Raw genomic sequence first — 25,986 nt, forward strand, 5'->3', positions numbered from 1 at the left:
ACCCCGCTTTCCACAAACCACCACACAGACCTCCCCCTCCCCACCCCCAGCCCCGCCTGCCCCAGCCCCGCCGCCGCCGCCGCCGCCGCCGCCGCCGCCGCCGAAACTCCCGGGCCTCCGGCCGCCCCGGCCCCTCACCGTCGGCTCGCCTTTCCCCTCGCCCGCTCGCGCGCCCCCGGCAGCAGCACCATGTTGAATCGCGTCCCCGGGCCGAGCCGCCTGGGCCGGCGGCGTTGAGAGGCGGGCGAGAGCCGGGCCGCGGGAGGGAGGGAAGGAAGGGGTGGGGGCCGCGCTCGCCCCGCGGCTTCGCGCGGATCCGGCAGTCGCCTGCCCCTCTAGTTTCGCTCCGATTTCTTTAAACTTTTTTAGAAATTCCCCTCCCTCCTTCCCTCCTCTCCCCTTGGCCTCCTGCTCCCTCCTTCCCCTCCTCCTCCTCCTCCTCCCCCTCCCTCCCTCCCTCCCTGCGCCGCCGCCGCCGCCGCCGCCGCCGCCGCCGCCGCCGCCGCCGCCGCCACCGCCGGCCCATGACTGAGCCCCGCCGCCGCCGGCCGAGGAATGGGCTCCGGGCTCTGGTAGGAAGCGCAGGGAGCGGGGGGCGCTTTTAAAACACCGATCTGGGTTTTTTTAAAACCTCCTTCGAAAAAATAATGGCAAACTCGACGGGGAAGGCGCCTCCGGACGAGCGGAGAAAGGGACTCGCTTTCCTGGACGAGCTGCGGCAGTTCCACCACAGCAGAGGGTGAGAGCAGAACCGGGGGGGCAGCGCCGGGGCGAGCCGGGGCGAACGGGGCTCTCCCGCCCGGGCCGCCGCGGGGTCCCGGCTGACAAGTGCGGGGCTTTCTCTCTCCCGCAGGTCGCCTTTTAAAAAAATCCCTGCGGTGGGTGGGAAGGAGCTGGATCTTCACGGTCTCTACACCAGAGTCACTACTTTAGGCGGATTCGCGAAGGTGAGTGGAAGTTTTAATTTGTATTTCCCTCTCACTCGTCTCCTCCAAAAAGTCTCCTTTGACCCCGGAGTGGGCGCTCGGGGCCGGGGGGGTGGCCCGCGGGGGCCAGAGGCGTTCTTTTCGCTCCCAGCCGGTGGCACGGAGGCGGACGGCGGCGGGGCTGTTTTTGGCCTGGTGGCTCGCGTGCGCGCGGCGGGCGCGGGGCTCGGCGGGCGGGCGGCCCGGCGCCGGCTCGCGCCCTGCCCGGTGCCCGGCCGGCCCGGCGGGGTCTGAGCGCCGCGGCGGGGAGTGCGGGCGTGCGGGGCGTCCGCCCGAGCCCCGCGCCCGCCCCGCGCCCGCGCCCGCCCGCTCGCTCGCGAGTCAGCTCTGCCGCCGCTGCCGCTCTAGCACAGGCGGAGACACAGAGAGACACAGACTCTGAGAGCAGTTTTCGTGCAACTCAAAATTAGCGCGGGCAGGTTTAACATCGATAATCGGCTGCGAAATGATCCCGGCAGCTGGGGGCACAGCCTCGGCCCCTTCGCTCTCGGTTTATACAGCTAACAAAAGAAACCAGGACCTGTCTCCAAATAGCCATCTTAGGCTTCAAGGCTAGGCAGAAGCTGTAGGCCTCAAAGAAGGGCCTATGGAGATGGATAGATCTGGGAGAGGGATCGGAATCGGCCCCGGCCCCGGCCCCCCCAGAACCTGCGGACGTCGCTCTCCGGAACAGTATTGATCCTTTTGAACTTTTTTTTTTTTTTTTTTTAGTGTAAACGGACCGCGTTGAGATTTAAAAGGGGGCGACAGAGGGACTTGCGATTGGTTATTGTCCGGGCTTCAAAAACAAAACAAACCCACCAACCCCCCCCGCCCCCCAAACAAAACAAGTGCTCTTAAATACTGGGCTCTCGGGTGAAAACACGGTGATTCAAGCAGCCCTTGCTTAGTTACTCTTACGGATCGAGCCGAATCACCCACTGATGCCTGAGGTATCTGCAGATCTCTGTAGAATGGGTATTTATTTCAGAGTTAGGTTAGAGTTTTCTTGAATTGTGCACGTTCAGTCAAGTGTGACTGTGTTTTTAACAGGTTTCTGAGAAGAATCAGTGGGGAGAAATTGTTGAAGAGTTCAACTTTCCCAGAAGTTGTTCTAACGCTGCCTTTGCTTTAAAACAGTATTACTTGCGGTGAGTAGTAGTGACTTTTCCAACAGTGTTTGGGAATAAGGGGCTTATGGGGAGATTTGTTTTAGCAAAAAGAAAAAAAAAAATCCCCAAACAAGAAACAAACCTTGCACACCAAACAGTCTAAACTTCTGTTAATTTCAGTCTGAGAAACATTATCCGTAAAGTGAGATTATAATAAGGTGAAAGTTTTCCTCACCTATTTTAGGATTGTTTACATTTTTCATACAGAATCATTACAGGTGACACCCCACCCCCATCTTGGTAAACATTCTTTGGTGACATTGTTATTGATTGTTTGATATCCACAGAGGGGCAGAAGGGTGATGCTTAGTAAGAGTTAAGATAGTTAATGAAACTTTGTATCCCTTGGGAAATTTTTTTCTTTGTTTTGGAAACTCCTTTGCCTTTTAAAATTCTGACTTTAAGATTTTTAAAAAAAATGAAACCTCTGTGTGGAACCGTGTCACTGAGTAGTTTTTCAGTAGAATATTTCTGCATAGCATAGCATGTTGGTGCCTTAAGTGACCAGGATTGTTTTTAAAATATATATATAATATATATATATAATATATATATATATATATATATATATTATATATATATATATTTTTGGGGGGGAATTTTTGAATGACTTAAAAACCTTTAAAAGGATTATTATCTATTTAGGAAAATTAGGGATACTACAAAATGGAATACTTTGATTTGGATTTTCTTTAATTCTTCCCCTTCTTTTTTGACTATTTATTTGACAAAGTAAATTTCTTATTTAGTTGGCATGTGATACAGTTTAGATAATATATTTTGTGATTCAGCCTTAATTTTTTCTCAGTTTTTCTCCTAGGAATATTTTTATATTGTAATTTATTATGAGGTCATCTTTTATTTTTAATATTTATTTTACTTACCCATAAAGTCTCTTTAGTTGGTGTTTGTTATTTAAAACTAAAATAATGCTCTTCATATTTATTGCTTTTTAATAATGATGTTATAGGATGGCCTTTTAGGTAATGTGGCTTCTGCATAATTTGAGTTTGGCATTTATCATTGCTCCAAATGCAATATCCAGATGTACATATTCTGTGTTATGTTCAGCATTCTGGAATAGGAAATGCAGTAATTGCACAGGTGTACTTTCTGTTGGCTATCTTAGATTGACTTCAGGCTTGGAGCTGAAGAGTTTGCAGAACTTTGTGAGTAGTTACTGAGTTACACAGAAGTCTAGAAAATATTAAATATGGTTAGTTGTTATCTCTTGTGAGGGTGTGATGGCATGTGTCAGAGTGCATTTTAAAATAAAAGACTGAAACAAAAAACAAAGTAAAACAAAATTAACTTTCAAAATTGTTGATTTAGTAATGTGGTGAGAAGTAGAAAATTTATTATTTATGTGAAACTTATTTGCTCATTTTCATTTATAATATTGAGAGGAGTACTGTTAATACATGTCCTGGTTTTCTGGTAACCAGTTTGAACCATTTGGATTTTAGACCGTTTAAAATACATGCTAAGTTATGCCTGATATTTATTGGATGATTGATTGATTGATTTTAATATCCAGAAGGTACTGTATGATATATATGTTTCATGGGATGTGTGTTTTTCTGAAGAGTTTACATTCATACTAACAGAGCTTTAGCATAATCAAATGGCTAGACTCCCAGTTTATTATAAGTTACATAAATATTGTTTTTCCAGTTGTGATTTCTATCTTTGGATCTATCATCCATTGATGATACTGTTTTTAACTATGTAGTTTCAAGATTGTTCACAACTCTGTATTGTTCTTGGGTCAGTTTGAGTTTTATGCTCTTATTAGAAGCTACATTTTGAACTATGTCCTTAGCTAAACTTGTTTTTCCTCCATATGTCACTCTCCAGGTTTGTTTTTGTAGGGTTGTAGCTAGGCTACTAGGAAAAAAGTTGAAGTATTTGTTTTGGAAAATAAAACCATGTGAAGATTTGCATGGCTTGTAAAGAAATACAAAAGAAATATGCTGGTTAAAAATTGGGTACTACCAACCTTGGAAGATTTTTTTCCATAGTGGTGTAATATTGCACAGTAAGAGGACATGTATTATGATGGGTTTTACACCTTCCTCTGAAAAATCTTAACTGGCAGACAAGATGCCAAGCTTTCACAGTAATTCTGTTACTTAACCATAAGAGTGCCTCTTCATAGTAACCAACAGTAATCAAGTGACTTTGTAAGTTCCTTCTTTGATATGTCAAATTGAGTATCATGGTTTCTGCTGAGTAGATAATGCAGTGTGTTTTATAAATCACAGGTGGACTAATTTTTTTTTTTTAATATGAACTGCTGTTTCATTTGACTTACTGTAAGACTGTCATTACATGTGTTGTTGTTTAGAAGTTTAAAATTTGCTGACATTCCTCTGTAGTTAGATGGGTAGTTGTTAGCCTGCTATTTTATGATATATTTTCATGATACTGCAGACATTTAAATAAAGAAGAGCAAACTAATATGCTGGCCACTCTAACAGATATAGACATCAAATATAGAGACTTGAGTTTAGTGGTCTGCCAAAAGTTAGCTTGATTGTGTCAAACATACACTTATTCAGTTGTAGATTGTCTACAAAAATTTCTCAAAGTCTAAAATTGAAAATGCAATTGATTATTTGTTTTAACATTGGCAGTTAATTTTTAAAAATAAAAGTGCCTACTGATAATGTGTAAAAGTACTATATTTAAAGCTTGGATATTACTCATCTATTATGTCTATGTATTTTGTTTTCACTTAGTTCCGTTCTTGGCATGTACATCACAATATATTCCACAGATGTTCATTATTAGAATATCTTTATAAGTATAAAAGGATAAGTTAATAATTTCCCACATTTTGTAGATGAAGAAATTAAAGTGCAAAAGTATCTAAATGGCTTTAGGGGCATTTGTTAATTGGACAAAAAAGTTGTATTCTTGATATGTGTTCAGTAATATTTAATCAGTCTATTATGAATTCACTTTGTTAGTCAAAGTGATTTTAAGAAATTAAAATATAATTGGAAATTACTTATGGTTAAATTTATGCCTGAGTGTATTTATACCCAGTGTGTTCCATATTTACTCAGTTAATTTTATATTTTCATTTTGTTTTGGTGCTAAGATTGGGGGACAATTTACTGCTCTTACTTTTTGTTAAGAATTTGAAGCCTTGGTATGAAGATTTAGGTAAATATTTCAAATACTTAGTTGAAGAATTTTGTTTTAGCTTACTGATGCCAGTAGTACAGCTATAGTCAAGGTTAAGTTGATGTTTCCATTATAAAACTTGATTTTTTGAAAAAGAGGTGAAATACCTTGGACTTAAAAAAATTTGTTGTACAACACTGTATGTTACTGATTTTCTTATAAAATGATTTTTTTACATGTACCTACCTTTGGAATAGTCAGAAACTTAATTGTAGAATTGTACCCGCTATAGTGAATTTTCACTTTCATTGTGAATTTATTTATTTTTTCCCCCCTTGGTGGATGAAGCCCTGCCCTAAATTATACCAATTAAAGTTTATATTTATCAGGTAAATAGAATGAATACACTTGTGTGCTGGGTGGTTAGTGTCTACCATGTAGATCACTTTTTTTAATAGAAAGCCTTTTATGAATCACTTGAGGTTAAATGAAAGAATGCTTCAAAATTGTAATAAATAAGAAAATAAAGTAATACATTGAGTTTGTGTATCAACAGAATTGATAAATGGAGATTGCTCTCCTTATTTAAGGAAGGAAAATAAAAGTAATACGTAGACTGGAAGAAAAATTGTATCTAAATAAATTATTCATACATGCATTTAAAAATTAATTTTGTGAACTGTAACCTTTCATTTTGAACAAACCTGATTTTGATATCTTCTCATATTCTGTTACAGTTTAGAGGGTGTACAAACTTGTTGAAAGGAGGAGTGGAAAGTAGAAAAAGTTGAAAGACTTATGAGACCTCAGCTAGGTTAGTGTTGTGTCTTAGAAACCATGTTTGAAATAGCTTAAATTTGCCCTCAAGTAGAAATAAATCTAACTCTTTCCAGGGTGGATAGTTTTCACTGAGGACACAAACTAAGAACTTAACTGTAACTCCCAGAAATGTTTATATGCTTTTTTGCATTTAAATTTTCTGCCTTAGCTGTCAACTAAAATTGTCTGCATCTAAAGAGGAGCACTCTTATAATCCTACCTCTTCTCTGTTGTTGATTTAGTGTTTTCAGTTGTTTGTGTGTGAAATCCACTATGACTGATAGAGAAGTATATCACGTCTGTGAATATTTTATAATCTGGAATGAAATGATATTGGAAGTTGGAAAAGAAAGGAAAAACTAACATTTTAATTCACTGGAATTTAGGTGCATTAGTCAGTGAGTAAGTACTCAATACTGCATGTTTTTAGGTAAAGTATTTAGAGCTTTTTTCATTATTATTTGGGGGAAGGCTGCTTATTGGGCATTTTCCAGAGTTGTACAGTCCCTCCTCAAGTTTGCTAGTAAATGTAGGGTTTGTTTGAATTAGGAAGTAGAGGACATATGGGGGGTGGATCTCTTTCTACTGCTTTCATCTGGCACCACCATTGTCACCACACTCTTGGGTATTCAGGATCAGAGTGGAGATTCCCAATTTGTGCTGTATGAAGCACTTGTTTTCCTGCAATGTCAATATGTTTCCCTGAAAAAAGGCTAAATGAATTTGAGTAATAACGATAAATTTGTGTTACTTCATTGAAGTAGAGACTGTATTTTGTTAATGTGAGTTGTGGATCTCAAGGCAATTTGGAGAAACACTATTTATTACCTCCCTCCCTCCACCTATGGTAAATGATGGTTCCCAAACACTACCATACATCGCAGGGGAATGTTTGCAGAACATCTACTAAGTTCTGTGGAGCACAGTTAGGAAAACCCTGAGCTAGAAGAAATGAGGGTAAAGGAAGAAAAATTTTAAGTATGGAAAATGAGAAATGAGAGGTAATTATGTATATTTATATAGATATATATACAGATTTAAATGATTTTTATGGTGCTGTTATTTGCTTATCTTTATCAATTGAAGTGCAGAATTATATTGGTAATACTTAAATAGTTGTTCGAATAGGGGACATTAAAATTATCTTGTGTTCATTGCCAGGAAGAGAAAGGTAGCCAAATCATTGGTCACATTGTTTTGAAGAATAGTAATTACTTTTGTGGAAATATGGTAGTCATGCTAAAATCTGTATTTGCTTCAGTTCTACCATTTTAAAAACATAGGTCATAATCATGAATTTTGATTTTAGGGACAGCTGTTTAGAAGTAGATCTTGTTTTAAGGACCAAACTTACTGGAGATAAAAATAGAGATGTTAGAATTAGAGATTGTCATCAAATATTTTATGTTTTGAAATTGTAAGCATAATTGTTACGAAAAGCAAAAGTATTGGCTTTTGAATTTAAAATAAATGTAAATAATATGGTTAGTTCAGTTATCCATAGTAGAGCTCAGGAAATAGGCAGGTTGATTCTTTTTATTCAGAAGTACACAAAAATGTATATATGGTGATTGATACTAGTATTGGTTACCTATCATAAAGGTTATTAATGGATTCACTTAGGATGTAAAACTTTTGGGGGACCTGGAATAAAGAGATGGTTTAGAGCAAATTGTCACTCTCAGCAGCATTCAGATTTTCTATGAATTTTATTGTGCTTTCCAAGAATTGTGTTATTAAAATAGAGTCTAACATATAACTTTTTGTTTCAAACATTAAAAAATATCACTTGTGCTTGGATACTTTTTGAGTATTCATTATGCTGTGAATTCAAAGTTAAATTCGTTTCTACAAGATATATACCCTTGTGACTAAGTATATTGCAGTGATCTATGGCTGGAACTGGAATCTCTTGGTGATATGTAGGAATAGATACTGCATTATGAATTATTGTCCCCAAATGATAGATTCGTATTTCCATTAATATCTAAATTAGTGTTTGCAGGTCCACCCCATCTTACTGCAAGAGAATTTTATAGTGGGGCTGAATCTCGTTTTGGCTCTTTTATCCCATTAGTCTCTTAACAGCTCCCTTTTCCTATCATGCCACTGATTTATTGAAGTAGTGGGGTCAGTTGTCCTTTAGAATGCCCTAAATTCTAGATTTGGTTGACTGCTTCCTTCTAGTGTCAGTTAACTTGTTCCTCTATCCCCTGTATCTATTTCCTAAAAACTATTAGATTTAAAGATTGAAAAAATTCAAGTTTAGTATTTTAGGTGTACTTTAATAGGTAATGCTGTGCTTTTCATCAGATTATGAGGCATATAATGTTTAGTTGTCCTGTTTTAGTGGTGCTAAGATTGATCAGTGGTTTTATGACTAAATGGTCTAAAACACTGTATTTTTTTAAAGTGTGCCCCAGGTGATTCTTAAGTACACTGAAGTTTGAGAACAGCTGATCTAAGTGTTGGAATTAAACCAATTGAGTTACTGAGATAACTGGTTTAACTTGGCACCAACATGTTGGCCAGGGCTGTATCCAGAGCAAAACCTCTAGGTGACATCTGGTCTAGGGGCACCTGCTCCAGCTGCACCTGTCATCTCTAAGCAGAGCCTGGACACACCCTACTTTGTTTCTGGGCTCTAGAGAAGATAACAAGGGCTCCACTTAAATTAAGGGGAAAAAAGGGGGTAAATGAACTACCAGTTTGAGCTTATCCTAACTGTATTTGTATAGTAATTTGGATTTTAAAAAATCAATTAAAAATAAAATTTCTTAATATCTAGGTTTTGTTTTTAAATAAGACTTTATAATATTTTCCCCAAATGGAATGCCATTTATTTTATTGAATTTACTGACCGCTTTTTCTCTTTGTGAGGATTTTGTTGGTCTATCTCAGTACTGCTTAGGGGAGTTAATTTATATTGTATAAATTCCTTTAAAAATAACAATACTAACAATAGCTTGTTTTGTTTAATGCGCTTTAGCTTCATGTTTCAAACTTTTCATATGTGAGATTTTATTTTTATCATTTCAGATTTCAGAAGTAATTGATGTTATTTAATCTCAGAAAAAATAACACTTAAAAAAGAATTTCTTTACACCACTCAGACACTTTTCTTCTGGAGCATACGGGCTACTGAAAAAAAACAAAAAAGGCCGTAGGTTATTATCCAACTTTCAATCTTAAGTGTCAGCCATAATTGCCACTTGGTAAGGTTTATTTTATATATTTTCAAACCACACTTTCTCCCCTTTGCCTTTCCATTCTTTTCCCTGGTGATAGACCTGCTTTACATTTCACACAGCTTTGTTTTATACATAACCCTCCATTATCCACAGTTGTTAAATATCTTGAGGTATATTCCATGCCCTAGTATGTTTATCTTTTGCTTCTTTCAGTAAATGAGTTTTTTCATTACTGTGTAATGGGACCAAGCCAAAGCATTGCTTTTTATGAAGTAGGATTTGAATAAAGTTGTACAAGAATGTATTATTTGAATATACATCTTAATGGGATACATGGCAAGTATCTTTAATTCTTTCTTTCTGAGTTCTTAACTGTTGTACTTGGTAAATTCTTACTTATAGTGTTCAGTGGTCAGCTGCTCTGTGCACAGAGATGATGTTTATTATATAATTATAATATACACATCTTTCATGGTGACGTGTTTTCAAATGAAATTTGTTTTTGCTCCTCTCCTAGCCCACTGGTTATTTTAAATAAATAAAATGTTAATATAAACATATATGAGGTCAGTAGGAACATTCTTCCATTAAAATAAGACAAAGAAGAGACCATAGTTAGGGCCCTAACCTGTTGTACTTTAGAGGTGGGGTTGAATTTAAATGTGTCAGTAATAATGCCCAAGTTGATCACACTTTCCATAATGGTTCATAGGTTAAGTGAATTTTCAATGTACTTGAGCACAGATCAGACCACTTAGTACTTCATAAACAGTATTTAGTACCTAAGCAGGCTGTACCTCCAAGTGCACTCACAAGTAATAGGTCAAGAGTGCTTAAGTGGTTTGGTATAATCTTTTTAGTTTACGCCATTAAAAAGTCAAATTCTGAATTTTTGAGTAGTTTTTTCCAGGTAGCCCCACATTGCGATGTATTAATTTAGTAGTAAAAAATCTGGTTGAGAGAGAAATGATAAACCTATCATTTTTTTTCCTTCCTATGTTTTCTTTTTTCAGAATTGTTAAATCTTTTTAAAATTTTATTTATTGATTGATTGATTTTTGGCTGCATTGGGTCTTCATTGCTTTGCATGGGCTTTCTCTAGTTGCAGTGAGCGGGGGCTATTCCTCGTTGCAGTGCGTGGGCTTCTCATTGTTGTGGCTTCTCTTGTTGCGGAGCACGGGCTCTAGGCACGTGGGCTTCAGTAGTTGCGGCACGTGGGCTCAGTAGTTGTGGCTCGCAGGCTCTAGAGCACAGGCTCAGTAGTTGTGGGGCACGGGCTTAGTTGCTCCGAGGCATGTGGGATCTTTCCGGGCCAGGGCTTGAACCCGTGTCCCCTGCATTGGCAGGTGTATTCTTAACCACTGTGCCACCAGGGAAGTCCAGAATTGTTAAATCTTTTTTTCGCGTTCTGTATGTGAATTCTTGTTTACACTTCATTTATATTGACCAATTGTTATTTTACCACATTTGCTTTGTGTTTTCCTTTTTATATGTGATGGTGTGTATACATATATACCATATATACCCATTATTATAATTGTTATTATTACTGTTGTTTAATCATTTGCTGTCATTACAGTTATGAGGCCCTTTCCTCCTAAATGTAAGTGTATATTACTTAAGAATAAAAACATTCTCTTATGTAACAATAGTAAAATAATCAAATTCAGAAAACTTAACATGAATATAATCATATTACCTGAATTATATACAGATCTTATTCAAATTTTACCAGTTGCCCCAAAGATTCTTATAGCTGTCATACCCAACCATCCCTAATCTGTGATCTTGTATCCCGTTTAGTTATCTGTAGTTCTTTAGTCTTTTGTGATACTACCATTTTAGAAGAGTATGGGTCAACTGTGCTATAAAATTTGAATTTTTCTGAGGTTTTTTTCAGGATTAGATTTAGGTTAAGCATTTTTGGCAGGAGGTATGTGATGTCACTTTGTCCCATTATTGCTGACATTAACTTTGGTTAAGGTGGTGTCCACCTGGTTTCTCCACTGTAAAGTTTCCATTTTCTGTTTTGTAATTAGCAAGTGACCCGTGGAGACATACTTTGAGACTGTAAATATCTTGCTTACCATCAAACTTTTACCCAGTGGTTTTAATATCCATTGATGATTCTTGCCTCAGTCAGTTATTATGATGGCTGTATGATGTTTATTTTCTAATTTTATCATTTCTTCTACATCTTATTAATTGGCAATCTATGATATGGAAAATATTTTTATTTTTTATTTATTAGATTTTTATATTATACAATGGATTAAAATCTATTACAGTTATGCATTTTGCTGCTTCAGTTTGGCCAGGAGGAGCCCTTTCAAGCTGCCTTCTGTGTATTTTTATCAAGTTACTATTATTTTTGAGCTCTTTCTTGCCTTCTGACAAAATAAGATCTTCTAGAGTCAACTTGTGTTTTGCTTTCCCTGCTGTAGCAGCAGCTATTTCTGCAAGAAGTCCTGGTTCCTTTTAGTGTGTAATGGTATATAGAAACCAAATCGGGGTGGTAGATGTACCCATTGTTATTGGGTTATCTTTTCTTCTGGGCCCTTTCAGAGGACAGAGCTAGGAAGTTTACTTATTTTAAATATGAATATACACATTTTGCAAATCATAAGGTAATACTGATATCTCTAATTACAATCCACACACGTTTTTTTCTTGCCTTCTTCCATTCCATGTATCTCCCTTTAACTGCATTGAGAACCCTAATTCCTAACACCAGTGAATTTACTTATCTTGTTAGTTTTGTAACACATAGAGAATAGTTTCAGAATTGTTATACCCATACCACTACAAACAACAAACCCGCCAAGTAGAGTTACACATTTGTTTGCATTTCTTTTTGTGTTCAGACTGACTTTATATATGTAAATAATTGTGTTAAAAAAGGTTCACAGTGACTGGATTCTATTTTTCTGGGTATTGTTATTCACTTAAAGCAGTGAATTTCACATTTTCTCCATTTGTATTCAACTTTGTGTTTTCCCCTTTTTTTGTTCCTTTAATTTTATTTATGAATATATAAAACCCTTAAGATTCTAAAATCAAAATTTAAGCAAAGATATGCTTGGAGTTTACCCTCTACCCTCTTTTCTTCCCTGTCACTTCTGCCCCATTCCTACCCATGCTCTTTTGGTAACCAGTAGTTGCTGGTTATCCTTCATGTTTTTTTGTTTTTGTTTTGTTTTGTAAAAATAAGGAGATATATACATGCATTTTTAGTTCCCCATCTTAGCATTAAGAATGCACACTATTTTTTTTATTTTGCTTTCTTTCATTTAATATATTGGGTTGGCCAAAATATTTGTGCGGGTTTTTATACGATGTTACGGAAAAACCTGAACGAACTTTTTGGCCAGCCCAATATCTTGCCTATCACTCTAAATAAGTTCATAAAATTCCTTTTTTTTAAACAGCTGCATAGTATTGCATAGTGGGGATATATCCTACTTTATTTATCCAGTCTCCTACATAATGACTTAGGTTTTTTCCAGTATTTTACAATAACAAATAATGTCACATGAATAATCTGCAAATCTAGTAGGCTTATGCAAACCTATTTTCAAATTTTTGGAGATGTATCTTCAGAGTAAATTACTAAAGTGGGGGTTGATGCAATAATCAAAGAATAAAGGCATATGTATGTGATTAAATTCTGCCCAATTCCCACCGGATTCTCTCCAAGTAGGAGAGAACTATTTTGCATTCCCATCAGCAGTATATGAAGGTACCTGTTTCCCATAGCCTTACCATGTGTTTGTCAAGCTTTTGAAGTTTTATCGATCTGAGGGGTTAAGAAATGGTATGTCACTATATTGTAATTATTGTGGCTTTATATAGCATGTTTTAATATTCGGTAGTGCCATTCCCATCTCATAGTTCTTTTTTTACAAGGTTTTCTTGGGTATTTGTTTATGGGTTTTTTTCCATATGAACTTTAGCATTAATTTGTTCTAGTTTCAGAAAAAAGTTTTTTCTTTCTTTTTTTTTTTTAAATGGGGATCGCATTAAATTAAAAACAATTACCTTAGGAGAATGGACATGATGATACTGAGTTTACCTAGCCAAGAAAAATGTAAGTCTTCTATTCAATCTTTTTGTGTCATTCAAGAGTCTAAAGTTTTCCTTTTACAGGTTTTTGACATTTCTTAAATTTATTCTTAAGTATATTATCATTTTTCTTGCTATTGTAAATTTGGTTTTCTCTTCCATTATATCTTCTAATTAGTTATCATTTATATGAAAGCTACTGATTTTTTATATTGTAATCTGGCGCCTTAATTGTTTTGCCACTTGTATTTTATCATTGATTAAAAAATTTTTTTAGACGTACTAGTATGTCATCTGCAAATGGGGATCACTTTACTTCTTTTCTAAATTTTATGCCTTTAATCATTTTCTTTTGTCTGATTGTATTGGCCACTCTGAAATAGTTGGGGAGACGAGGGCATCTTTTCCTTGCCTTGATGCTGACCTTAGTTGGATGTTTCTGTCATTTCCTCATTGAGTAGGACACTGCCTACTGTGTGCTCTTGATGCAGTCTTAGCTCTGTATGTTCTATTAACATAGTATTCTATATCTGTCTATGGAATGAATAATACTGTTAGACTTAAGTCAGATTTAGTGATATCCTTCATGTTTATCTACTAGTGTTTGACTTTAATTTTTTAAAATCTGTGATTATTATCAGTGTTCAAGAGAGGAACTAATACTGATTATTAAAAATTTTAAATCTTATTTTGCAGCTTATGCTTGAATGTGAATATTTCTCATCTTCTAGGAATTTAGTATATAAATAAAAATCAGCTAAAATGCTAAATGATAACTTTGGAGGAAAATTACCTTTGTCTATCTATCCATTAAGAACTCTTCAGTTTCATTCTTTGCTGGCCATTGCATCACTGGTTATACAAAAACAAGGCAATAATTTTGTTTTTGTTTTTAATTCATTGCTTGATTTTTATGTTATTAAGACTAGGATAAACTACGATTTGATAGTTGTTTGATTTTTATCTTCTCAAGGTGAGAAGTAATTGTCTTTATTTAAAAGTCATCTTTATAGGTTATCTACCCTGTGGAGATGAAAAGCAAATTCATGCTTTAGTTACAACCAGAAATCTTAAATGTTTGGGTCTATCCATTCAAATCCATTATCAATAAATCAAATGTGTTTTGTTTTTACATTGTATATTTGATCCTCAGAATTAGATATAATTTGGATATTAAAGTATTGCTAATTCTGAGAGTTGCTTAGAACATTCCTCCTTCTTTATCCCCCTGTTTATAAACTATGGGGGTTAGTTTAAGTGGATGCGTGTGTACGTGTGCACACATGCAGCACTATTTATTAGCTTTAAGCAAATTGCTTGGTAATTTCTTGGTCAGTTTTTGGTCATACCAAATCTTACAGATATTTACCTTACACATTTAAGTCTTACACATTTCAGGAGCTAAGTTGCGGTAGACATTAAATATTATATGCAAATTTGATGTTTTATAGAGGCCTAGTAATATAGCTTATGGAGCCTGAAAACTTAGATTCCTAAAGATAGGAGCAGGAAGTATGTACTTAGCAACAGTTGGATATGACTACTGAAATTATCAATTCATAGCATCATCATTCTTAACTAGAAGGGCTTTTAAGAAGGTGGTCTAGCCCCAGGCTTTTTGGTAGGCTAGAAATAAGGATATTTTTTTCTGGTGGGCCTGCATAAGGATAATTGACTTGCCTTAGGTCACTATTACTGAATGATAGGAGGGGGAATGTAGAAGCCAATTCAGAGCTGTCTTTATTACTCTAGCTACTCTGTTGTGATTTAAAAGGAATAAATGTAGAAAATTGTTGAGATTTCTTTGCTACTACAAAACATGACCTTTACTTTTACTTTAAGATGACTTTACTGACTTATACCATTTCTGAGGCATAGGTATTAAATTGTTGGCCAGAAGCGGTGATAAATAAGCACATGAGGGGCTTCCCTGGTGGCGCAGTGGTTGGGAGTCCGCCTGCCGATGCGGGGGACGTGGGTTCGTGCCCCGGTCCGGGAGGATCCCGCATGCCGTGGAGCGGCTGGGCCCGTGAGCCATGGCCGCTGGGCCTGCTCATCCGGAGCCTGTGCTCTGCAAGGGGAGAGGCCACAACGGTGAGAGGCCCACGTACAGTAAAAAAAAAAAAAAAAAAAAAAATAAGCACATGATTTATCATTTGTATCCAACAGTCTTTTCTCTTTCCCTTTCCTGTCCAGAGGATTATGTTTATAAGAGAGGTGAGTATTATTGGAGAACCCACGCAAAATATAACAATCACTGGGAAAAGTCACTTTTTCTTCAGATATTCCTTATTTTTAAATGTTTTTCTTGGAAAAAGTTAAATTTGCATATTTGATAAAGCTGGCCCCTATGTTTTTTTTAAATAACAGGAATACTAATTTAAAGTTTTCAGTCTGATACATTATTTTTTAGATGGAGACCTCTACTGGAAGTATGAAGCAATAGATGGATTCTATTATACATTGTAAAATATCTAGACAAAGGAATGGTAGGGAGATTTATTTTTAAAATAGTCAGTGTAAAGTATCCTAGAGATCTTTAAAAGAATCTTTCTATGATACTTTAGATAATAATGTACTTTTGGTTTATGACGTCATCTTAAGTTTTTAAAAAGCAGAATTTTGTTTTTTCTTAGCTGTTTATTAAATTTGCCATGTGCCAAGCACTGTACCAAATGATTATAATAACTCATTTCTTCTTCATACCTCCCAATCACATAGGTACTGTTACTATTATCCTGATGTTAAAGAAGAGAAAACAGGACAAAGGAGTTAAGAATCTTGTCCAAGGTCACACAGTTAGTAATTTTAGGAGCTAGTATTCGAACCTGGGCTATCTGGCTCTAAAAAAGGCGTGCTGTATTGTTTTCCTCAAACTCCACATGGTTTCATCTTTATTAAAAAAGTGTGTGAAGAGAGCATCTGAAGGGAATATTAGCAAAATATGAAAATGGTTGGGGTAGTTGTGGGATTGTGGCTTTTTATTTAAAAATCTTTTAATAAATCTTTTTACAAAAGACTTGTTTGCTGCAGTACAGTTTCTATAGTATAGCTCATTTTTACAAATATTTGTCTCACTGGAGTTTTACAGCTTTACAAAATAGGTATCATCCTATCTTATAGATGAGGAAAAAAGCCTTTAAGTATCATTGCTGATAAGTAATGGGGTCAGAATTAGAGTTTAGTTCTGTGAATTATAATTTGCTGCTCTTATTTTACCACCAAAGTCTTGGGGGCCAAGTACTTTAAAAAATTTTTTTTTATTTACCCCTTAAAGCTCCTAATTCAACATTGATACATTGTAGTTGTACTGAATCAGATCCCCTGCCATGGGGAGGTTCTTATGAACTCTGGTGGGTATGATGGGCCTCTCAGCAAATGGGGAATCTAATTTGGGGAATTCTGAATGAATTGAAAAATTCTAAACAGAATTAGTAGTATAGTATCCCATTGATGTGGCCCTAAGCTTAACCTTTTCTTGTGCGGTTCTATGAAACAAGCACCAAGAGTCAGTTCTAGTAGAATGTATATTAGCATTGTGATAAATATGGCATTTTGTGCAATTTTATGTAGCACTTAAAAAATTTTTTTAGGTGAAATAGACACCCGTCTCTTTTTATAAGCTAAAACAGAAGAGAATCTTGTGTAAGGTAAGAGTTGATCCAGAGTAATACTGGTTTTGTTCAAACTAGCATGTGAAGATGCAAGGATTTTGCAAACAATTATTGTTTTTGAAGAACTGGATACTGGAAATGATGTGATAACTCAGTGGAGGCATTTTGGGCGTCAGGAATGTTCATTATCATCATCATAATAGCTAACATATATTGAACATTCACTTTTCTAGGCATTTTGCTCAACCTGCATTATTCTAATCCTCAAAACCATCCTGCAAGATTGATGTCAACATCATCATTTTATAGATAAGGAAACTAAGATTTAGAGAAGTTAACCTGCACAAGGTCACACAACTACAAAGTGGTGGAGCTGGAATTTGATCCAGGTCTTCTGGCCACCAGAGACCAAGCGTTTAACCACATGCAGACTACTGTCCTTTATTCATTCAGTGAATAATGGCTGATCATTTATCATTTTTCAGACACTATTCTATGCACTGGACATACATCAGTAATGAAAACAGAAAAAACTTTCCCTGTTGGAGCTAGGGAAAGGAGACATAGTAAACAAATAAGTAAAACCAGGTATGTTAGAAAACAAATAAGTAAAACCAGGTATATTAGATAATAAGTGCGAGGGAAAAAAAGCAGATAAAGGAGATAGTTTTTGGATGGGGAGAGTGTTACATCTTTAGATAGAGTGGACTGGAAAGTCTAAGAGGATGGCATTTGAATAAAGACCCAAGGAGGATGAAGGAGCAAACCAGGTGGTTATCTGGGCTAAGAGTCTACAAACAGCAGTGGTGGGGCATGCTTGGTGTGTTCAAGAAACAGCAAGGTTCATGGCTTTTGAGGTGGTGTAAGTAGCCATATTTTGGATATTTGAAGTTTTCAAATCTAAAACTTTTCAGGCTTTAATTAGCAGATACCTACTCAGACATTTACTGGGAACCTATCAGCTGTCAAGTTTCATACTTTTCCAATTATAAACTTTATTTTCTTTAATTATCATAGTATAGTGACACAAGCTCATTATGTAAAATGTAGAAAATAGAAGGAGAAAATAGTGAGTACTATTAATATAATTTTCTCTTAGTTTTCTCTTAGTCTTTTATCATAAGGATTGAACCTAAAAATCTATCTACAGTAAACTGACTCTCTTTTCTTAGTAAAATGTTAGCTCCATTAGAGCAGGAGCCATGCTCTTTATTTCTCTATCTTGGATACCTAACACAGTGTCTGCTTTATAAGTAAGTGCTCAGTACTGCTTCTTTTGTTTGAATTAACTGTGCTAATCAGTTGGGTACCATATCCTTGCACATTCTTTGAGGAGATACTATGTTTTTTTTTCATTTGTTTTGAGGTTTGGTGAATGGACAGTCAGTAAGTGTTGGTAGACTTAATGTACTCTGAACTCCAGCCATACTTTTCTATTTATAGTTCTCTAAACATGCCAAGTTTTTCTCCTTTCTTTGCTTTTGTATGTGCTGTTTTCTCTGCCTGGAACTCCTTTCCCTACTTCTGTGCCTGACATACTCCTACCCATCTTTGAAATTTAACGTAAATGTCACCTTCTCTAAAAAGCCTTTTCTTGTCTTTTCAAACGGCTTGAAGTGATCCTTCTTTATGGTCCCACTTTCCCGCCATGTATACCTCTATTACAAACACTGCTGTAATGACTTTTTCATGTCTGTCTTTAGAGCACTGTGAGCCCAAGGATTAGGGACTTAGTTTTATGTATCTTTGTGGCCCCATCATCATAATACAATGCTTATTAGTGCGTAAGAGTTACTGTGTGGCTAATGGAATCAATGAATGAGTGCTGGAAAGGGTCATCAGAAGTCAGAAAAGAAGGAAATCCGTTTGGTTTGAGGGTAGAGAGGAGCTTACTTTAGAGGCCTTGAGCTTTGCATAAAAAGGCTAGTTGGATTCAGATAGAAAAAAAAGGGGAACAGGAAGATGGAGGACTTTTTAGATATGAGGAAAGTGGGAAATGAAGGTATACACAAATGTGTTTTAGTTTTGTAAATGAACCTTGCTGCATCAGAGAGTTTGTGCATGTGATTGATGGAAGGTAAGATGGAGACCAAAGACTGGTACCAGATCATGGAAGATTTTCAAATCAGGGCAAGGTGTTTGACCTTTATTATTCTATATATAGTGAGGATGTGAGATTTCTGTTGTTTGTTGTTATTGTTTTAGCAGAACAAATTCTTGATGAAAATGATGTTTGGGGAACATTAATCTTACATTGGTGTAGATGTGAGTTAGGGGAAAGTAGTGGCAGGAATGGCGAACACACCTGCCTAACTTGATCAGAAAATGGGATATTATTTTTATCAAGTATTCAGACAAAATAGTATCTGAATTATTCTATTTTTTTCATTTTTAAAATTGAAGTATAATCGATATTAACTATATATTAGTTTTGGGTGTACAATGTAAATGATTCGATATTTGTATGTATTGTAAAATGATCACCACAGTAAGTCCAGTTAACATCTGTCACCATACATCGTTGATTTTTAAATTTTCTTTATTTTTTTATTGAAGTATAGTTGATTTACAAGTTGTGTTAGTTTCAGGTGTACAACAAAGTGATTCAGTTATATCTATCTCTCCATCTATCTGTCCTTTTTCAGACTCTTTTCCATTATAGATTATTACAAGGTATTGAATATAGTTCCCTGTGCTATGCAGTAGGTCCTTGTTGTTTATCTGTTTTATATATAGTAGGGTGTATCTGTTAATCCCAAACTCCTAATTTATCTCTCTCATATATAGTTGACTTTTTTTCCCTTCTGATTAGAACTTTCAAGATCTACTCTCCTAGCTTCTTTCAAATATGAAATACAGTATTATTAACTATAGTAACTATGCTGTATATTACATCCCTATGACTTACTCATTTTATAACTGGAAATTTGTACCTTTTGACCCCCCTTCACCTATTCCCCACCACACCCCCACCCTGAGGCAACCACCAATCTTTTGTCTGTATCAATGAGCTTGCTTTTTTTTTTTCTTTTTTGTTTGATTCCACATATAAGTGAGATCATATGGTATTTATCTTTTTCTGTCTGACTTATTTCACTTAGCATAGTGCCCTGGAGTTCTATCCATGTTATCACACGTGGCAAGATTTTATCCTTTTTTATGGCTGAATAATATTCCATTATATATATAATAGAATATATATATATATATAATGGATATGGATATATATATAATGAGTATATAATGGGTATATATATCACATTTCTTTTATCCATTCATTCATCCATTGATGGACATTTAGGTTGTTTCTGTGTCTTGGCTACTGTAAATAATACTGCAGTGAACATGAGGGTGCATATGTCATTTTGAATTAGTGTTTTCATTTTCCTCAGAAAATTCTTACTTTACCTAAAAAATAACAGACAGGAAAGTCGTATTCAGAAGTGTTTCAGAATCTTTTAAATAATATCTTTAAGGTTATTGTAATAAATACCAGTTTTTATCAGACTGTCAATTTACAGAAGAGCAGGTTAATAGAGAATTCCAGTTGTTTTCAAATTTGATAAAAAAATTTTTGCTGCACTTTATTTTTTTTAACTTTTTATTGGTGTATAATTGCTTTACAATGTTGTGTTAGTTTCTACTGTACAGCAGAGTGAATCAGCTATATGTACACATGTATTCCCTCTTTTTTGGACTTCCTTCCCATTTAAGTCACCTCAGAGCACTGAGTAGAGTTCCCTGTGCTATACAGTAGGTTCTCATTAGTCATCTGTTTTATACATAGTATCAATAGTGTAGATATGTCAATCCCAATCTCCCAGTTCATCCCACCCACTCCCCCCTTTTCCCCCTCAGTATCCATACATTTCTTCTCTGTTCTCTATGTCTGTGTCTCTATTTCTGCTTTGTAAATAAAATTGTCTATGCCAGTTTTTTCAGATTCCACATATGTGCTAGTTAATATACAATATTTGTTCTTCTCTTTCTGACTTACTTCACTCTGTATGACAGTCTTTAGGTCTATCCATGTCTCTACAAATGACCCAATTTCATTCCTTTTTATGGCTGAGTAATATTTCATTGTATAAGTGTACCACATTTTCTTGATCCATTCCTCTGTTGATGGACATTTAGGTTGTTTCCATGTCCTGGCTATTATAAATAGTGCTGCAATGAACATTGGGGTGCATGTACCTTTTTGAATTATGGTGTTCTCTGGGTATATGCCCAGTAGTGGGATTGCTGGGTCACATGGTAGTTCTATTTTTAGTTTTTTAAGGACCCTCCATACTGTTCTCCATAGTGGCTGTATCAGTTTACATTCCCACCAACGGGGTTCCCTTTTCTCCACACCCTCTCCAGCATTTATTGTTTGTAGATTTTGTGATGATTGCGATTCTGACCAGTGTGAAGTGATATCTCATCGTAGTTTTGATTTGCATTTCTCTAATAATTAGTGATGTTGAGCATCTTTTCATGTGTTTGTTGGCCACCTGTATGTCTTCTATGGAGAAATGTTTATTTAGGTCTTCCGCCCATTTTTTGATTGGGTTGTTTGTTTTTTTGATATTGAGCTGCATGAGCTGTTTGTATATTTTGGAGATTAATCCTTTGTCAGTTGCTTTGTTTGCAATTATTTTCTCCCATTCTGAGGGTTGTCTTTTCGTCTTATGGTTTCCTTTGCTGTGCAAAAGCTTTTAAGTGTCAGTAGGTCCCATTTGTTTATTTTTGTCTTTATTCTCATTACTCTAGGAGGTGGGTCAAAAAAGATCTTGCAATTTATGTTAAAGAGTGTTCTGCCTATGTTTTCCTCTAAGAGTTTTATGGTGTCTTGCCTTACATTTAGGTCTTTAATCCATTTTGAATTTATTCTTGTGTATGGTGTTAAGGAGTGTTCTGATTTCATTCCTTTACATGTAGCTGTCCAGTTTTCCCAGCACCACTTATTGACGAGGCTGTCTTTGCTCCATTGTAAATTCTGGCCTCCTCGGTCATAGATTAGGTGACCATTGGTGCATGGGTTTAATCTCTGGGCTTTATATGCTGTTCCATTCTGTTTTTGTGCCAGTACCATAGTGCCTTGATTACTGTAGCTTTGTAGTAGAGTCTGAAGTCAGGGAGCCTGATTCCTCCAGCTCCGTTTTTCTTTCTCAAGATTGCTTTGGCTATTTGGGGTCTTTTGTCTTTCCATACAAATTGTGAAATTTTTTGTTCTAGTTCTGTGAAAAATGCCATTGGTAATTTGATAGGGATTGCATTGAAACTGTAGATTGCTTTGGGTAGTATCATCATTTTCACAATATTGATTCTTCCAATCCAAGAACATGGTATATCTCTCCATCTGTTTGTGTTGTCTTTGATTTCTTTCATCAGTATCTTACAGTTTTCTTCATACAGGTCTTTTTCCTCCTTAGGTAGATTTATTCTTAGCTATTTTATTCTTTTTTTTTGCAAGGGTAAATGGGATTGTTTCCTTAATTTCTCTTTCTGATCTTTTGTTGTTAGTGTATAGGAATGCAAGAGAGTATTAATTTAATTTTGTATCCTGTGACTTTACTAAATTCATTGATTAGCTCTAGTAGTTTTCTGGTGGCCTCTTTAGGATTTTCTACGTGTAGTATCTCTACACTTTATTTTTTTGAGTGTAGGTCCACCATCATTAGTTTACAGTCATGTGGAATTTTGGATTTTACGTAGATTATTAATTCAGTTTATCTTCTGTCTATGCTGGAAGGAACTTTTTACAACTTCATTTCTAATTTCACTTTTTTTTTTTTTCTTAACAAGCTCTGGAACTCAGCACTTCTGTTTATTAACTTCAGTAACTTAGCAATCTTTATCCCTTTCTGTTTTTCCAAAATCATGTGAAATAGGGTCTAGTGGGGATAAGTATATACACTTAGGATGAAAACAAGCTGAACTGAAGACAGGTGTACATCCATTTAGAGTTCTTTAGAGTATGTTTTCTAATATTGGGTATTCCTGGGCACACATTTGTGTGACTAGTATGTATGGATTATTTTGGAAGGAGTGTTTGGGAGTAAGGAAAATGGTCTAGTGGAATATGCTTAGGGTCATATCTTAATAAAAATCTTCTCCTGAAAGGGCTTTGCTGTTACTTGAAATCTTATTTTGACACTAAACTGATTTGATTTTGTTTGGACATTTCTATATTTTCTCCATTTGTGAGTGATTTCTAAATAGTGATCACAAAAGTTAAGGCTAGTAAAAATTGCCTCTACCCTAGCTCATCTTAATGTGTGAAGAAATATGTAACTGAGCAACATTCTGACTACAAATAGAGGACAGGCATTCCCAAATAATAATAATCCAGCATTTTGAATGGCATTAATTTTTTCCTAAACTTCCTTACCTGTAACATCCAAGGCATGGGTTTACCTTTGCCTGTAAGAGCAGAGGAGGTTATAACATGGGCAAAATATGGAACTCTGTCTCTGATATTCAGAGAAAATTCAGGAATATTCCCTTTGCTGCCTAACAGGGAGGCTTCAGCCTTCCAAACTGCAGCCTGAATTAAGTAGAAAAGCTCAGTCCATTCCTTTCCCTGCATCATTATTACAAGGAAAAGGAGTTGAAACTCCTAAAGAAATATCTAGTCCTCTTTCATTGCAGAGTTTGGGATGATTGGTTAAGGACTGGTTTCCTTCACAAAGATCCCTAAGTCAGCATTTTCAAATTGTTAATTAGGTAGGCTGTGCAGAAAAGTGTTCTTACTTAAATACAATTTGGAGACTTTGTTAAAGTTTTTGGTGTTAAAAGCTGAAGGTTATGAAGCCTGATAGGTGAATTAGCAAATATTTAGTGTGGAGTGTTGGTAGGATTAGGCTTTATTTAATATTAATACTTCATTGCAAATTCTTCCTACTGTTGTCATCTGAATGCAATTTGAGAAAGCATTTCAATTAGAACTTTAATTTGTGGATTATTTTATATTCTTGAACTTGAATAGCCAATGTTGTTCCTTAACCATTAGTAAGGACATTCAATGAGAAACGTATTTACTCTGCAATAGTTTTTCTAATATAGTGTCTGTATTTTCATTGACAAAGTGATCTCTTAAGAAACACAAGTTTTGTTTTTCTGGAGTCTAAATAGACAGAAAGCTGACACTGTCTTTTGACACAATACATAGTCCTTTCTTGAGAAAAACATAGAATATAAATAATTGGATATAAAGAAATGATTAATACGGAAAACAACCATTGAGGACATTTCATTAAATCAGGGTAGGTTTAGTTCAGCTTCTTAGATATTCTAATAGTCTACAAGAATGTTCTGTGTAAGTTCACAAAGAATATAATTTATGTTTGTTGTAATGCCATATGTTATCAGTCTTTCAAGGTAGCATTTTTCAAATCTTTGCCCTTTTTTTATTGCTTCATAATTTTTCAAAGGCAAGTTAAGAAGCTCCAGTTAGAATTGTCGATCTATCGCTTCTGCACCAAATTTTTCAGTTGTTACTTATGTACATTGAAGTTGTACATACATATTCACACTCATTTTATCTTTTTAACAGTATATAATATTCATATTTGTCTCTTATTGTTCCTACTCCCACCCCCTTGATTTTTAGTTGTTTTGATATTAACAGTGGCTTTCTTTTGGTTCATACTTTTCATGTACTTTTTTCGTGTCCCTTTATTTTTCATTTTTCTTGAATCTTGGTTTTACATTTAATCTAAGAATACATCTTCTGGGCTTCCCCTGGTGGCGCAATGGTCGAGAGTCCGCCTGCCGATGCAGGGCACACGGGTTCGTGCCCCAGTCCGGGAAGATCCCACATGCCGCAGAGCGGCTGGGCCCATGAACCATGGCCGCTGAGCCTGCGCGTCTGGAGCCTGTGCTCCGCAACGGGAGAGGCCACAACAGTGAGAGGCCCGTGTACCACAAAAAAAAAAAAAAAAAAAGAATACATCTTCTGAGTTTAACCCATTTATATTTAATGTGATTATTGTTAGCTTTCCCATTTTATACTGTATGTTTTCAGTGTCTAAATTTAATCTGTATGTTCTCTCTCTTACGTGACCAGTAAATTCCAAGAGCCTTCGCATACTCTCCTTGCCACCCCTGTTTTGTTGTAATAAGGGTGATGTGATGTTTTAATAACGGATTCTTATGGATATACATTTTTTAAGAAGATAAATCTTCTAAGATTTTCCCTTAATTGCCATATTTTATTTTTTTTTCTGGATTCATTTTTCTTCTTGGTAGATTACATTCTTCAAAAGTTCTTTGAAAGAAGGTCTTTTTGTGGTCAACTTTGAGATATTGTATGCCTAGAATATCTTCATTTATCACTCATATTTAAGTGATATTTACCTTCATATAAAAATGAGTATGGGTTTTTTTCCCCTCAATATTTTGAGGATAAGATTTCATTGTTCTTTTGTTGTTCTGGTGTTGCTTTTGAGAACATTTGATCGTTAATCTTGTTCTTTTGTGTGTGATCTCCTCTCACCTTCCTTGTCAGAAGCTTTATTTTTCTCCAGTTTTATTGAGATGTAATTGACATACAGCACTGTGTAAGTTTAAGGTTTACAGCATAATGATTTGACTTGCATCATGAAATGGTTATCACAGTAAGTTTAGTGAATATTTCATATAGATATAAAATTAAGACATAGGAAAAAACCTTTTTGTGGTGACAACCTTTGAGATTTACTCTCTTAATGACTTTCATGTATAACATACAGCAGTGTTAATTGTGTTTATCATGTTGTACATTACATCCCTCGTACTTATTTATCTTATAACTGGAAGTTTGTAGTACCTTTTGATTGCCTTCATCCTGTTCCCCCTCCCCCCATTCCCTGCCTCTGGTAAGTGCAAATCTGATCTCTTTTTCTATGAGTTTGTTTGTATGTTTGTTTTTGAAGTATAATTGACCTACAACACTACATTAGTTCCTGTTACACAACATAGTGTTTTTTTCCTATATATTTCTAAATGATTACCACGATAAGTCTAGTTACAATATGTCACCATACAAAGATATTACTTGGTTATT

The 25,986-nt window shown here is 36.0% G+C and overlaps 1 protein-coding gene across 1 annotated transcript in view; it reads left to right on the forward strand.

Annotated features, from left to right (window-relative positions):
- Nucleotides 1-647: 647 nt before the first annotated feature.
- The window catches only part of ARID2 (AT-rich interaction domain 2), a gene marked incomplete at its 5' end in the record, with an annotated part of 162,312 nt that continues 136,973 nt past the window's right edge, over nucleotides 648-25,986 (forward strand). The window contains 3 exons of the mRNA XM_079715821.1: nucleotides 648-739; nucleotides 854-947; nucleotides 2,019-2,116. Coding sequence (XP_079571947.1) covers nucleotides 648-739; nucleotides 854-947; nucleotides 2,019-2,116 — 284 coding nt within the window. The remainder of the gene's footprint in view (nucleotides 740-853; nucleotides 948-2,018; nucleotides 2,117-25,986) is intronic.

The sequence above is a fragment of the Hyperoodon ampullatus genome (assembly GCF_949752795.1).
Source record: "Hyperoodon ampullatus genome assembly, chromosome: 11".
In the NCBI taxonomy this organism is placed as follows: domain Eukaryota; kingdom Metazoa; phylum Chordata; class Mammalia; order Artiodactyla; family Ziphiidae; genus Hyperoodon; species Hyperoodon ampullatus.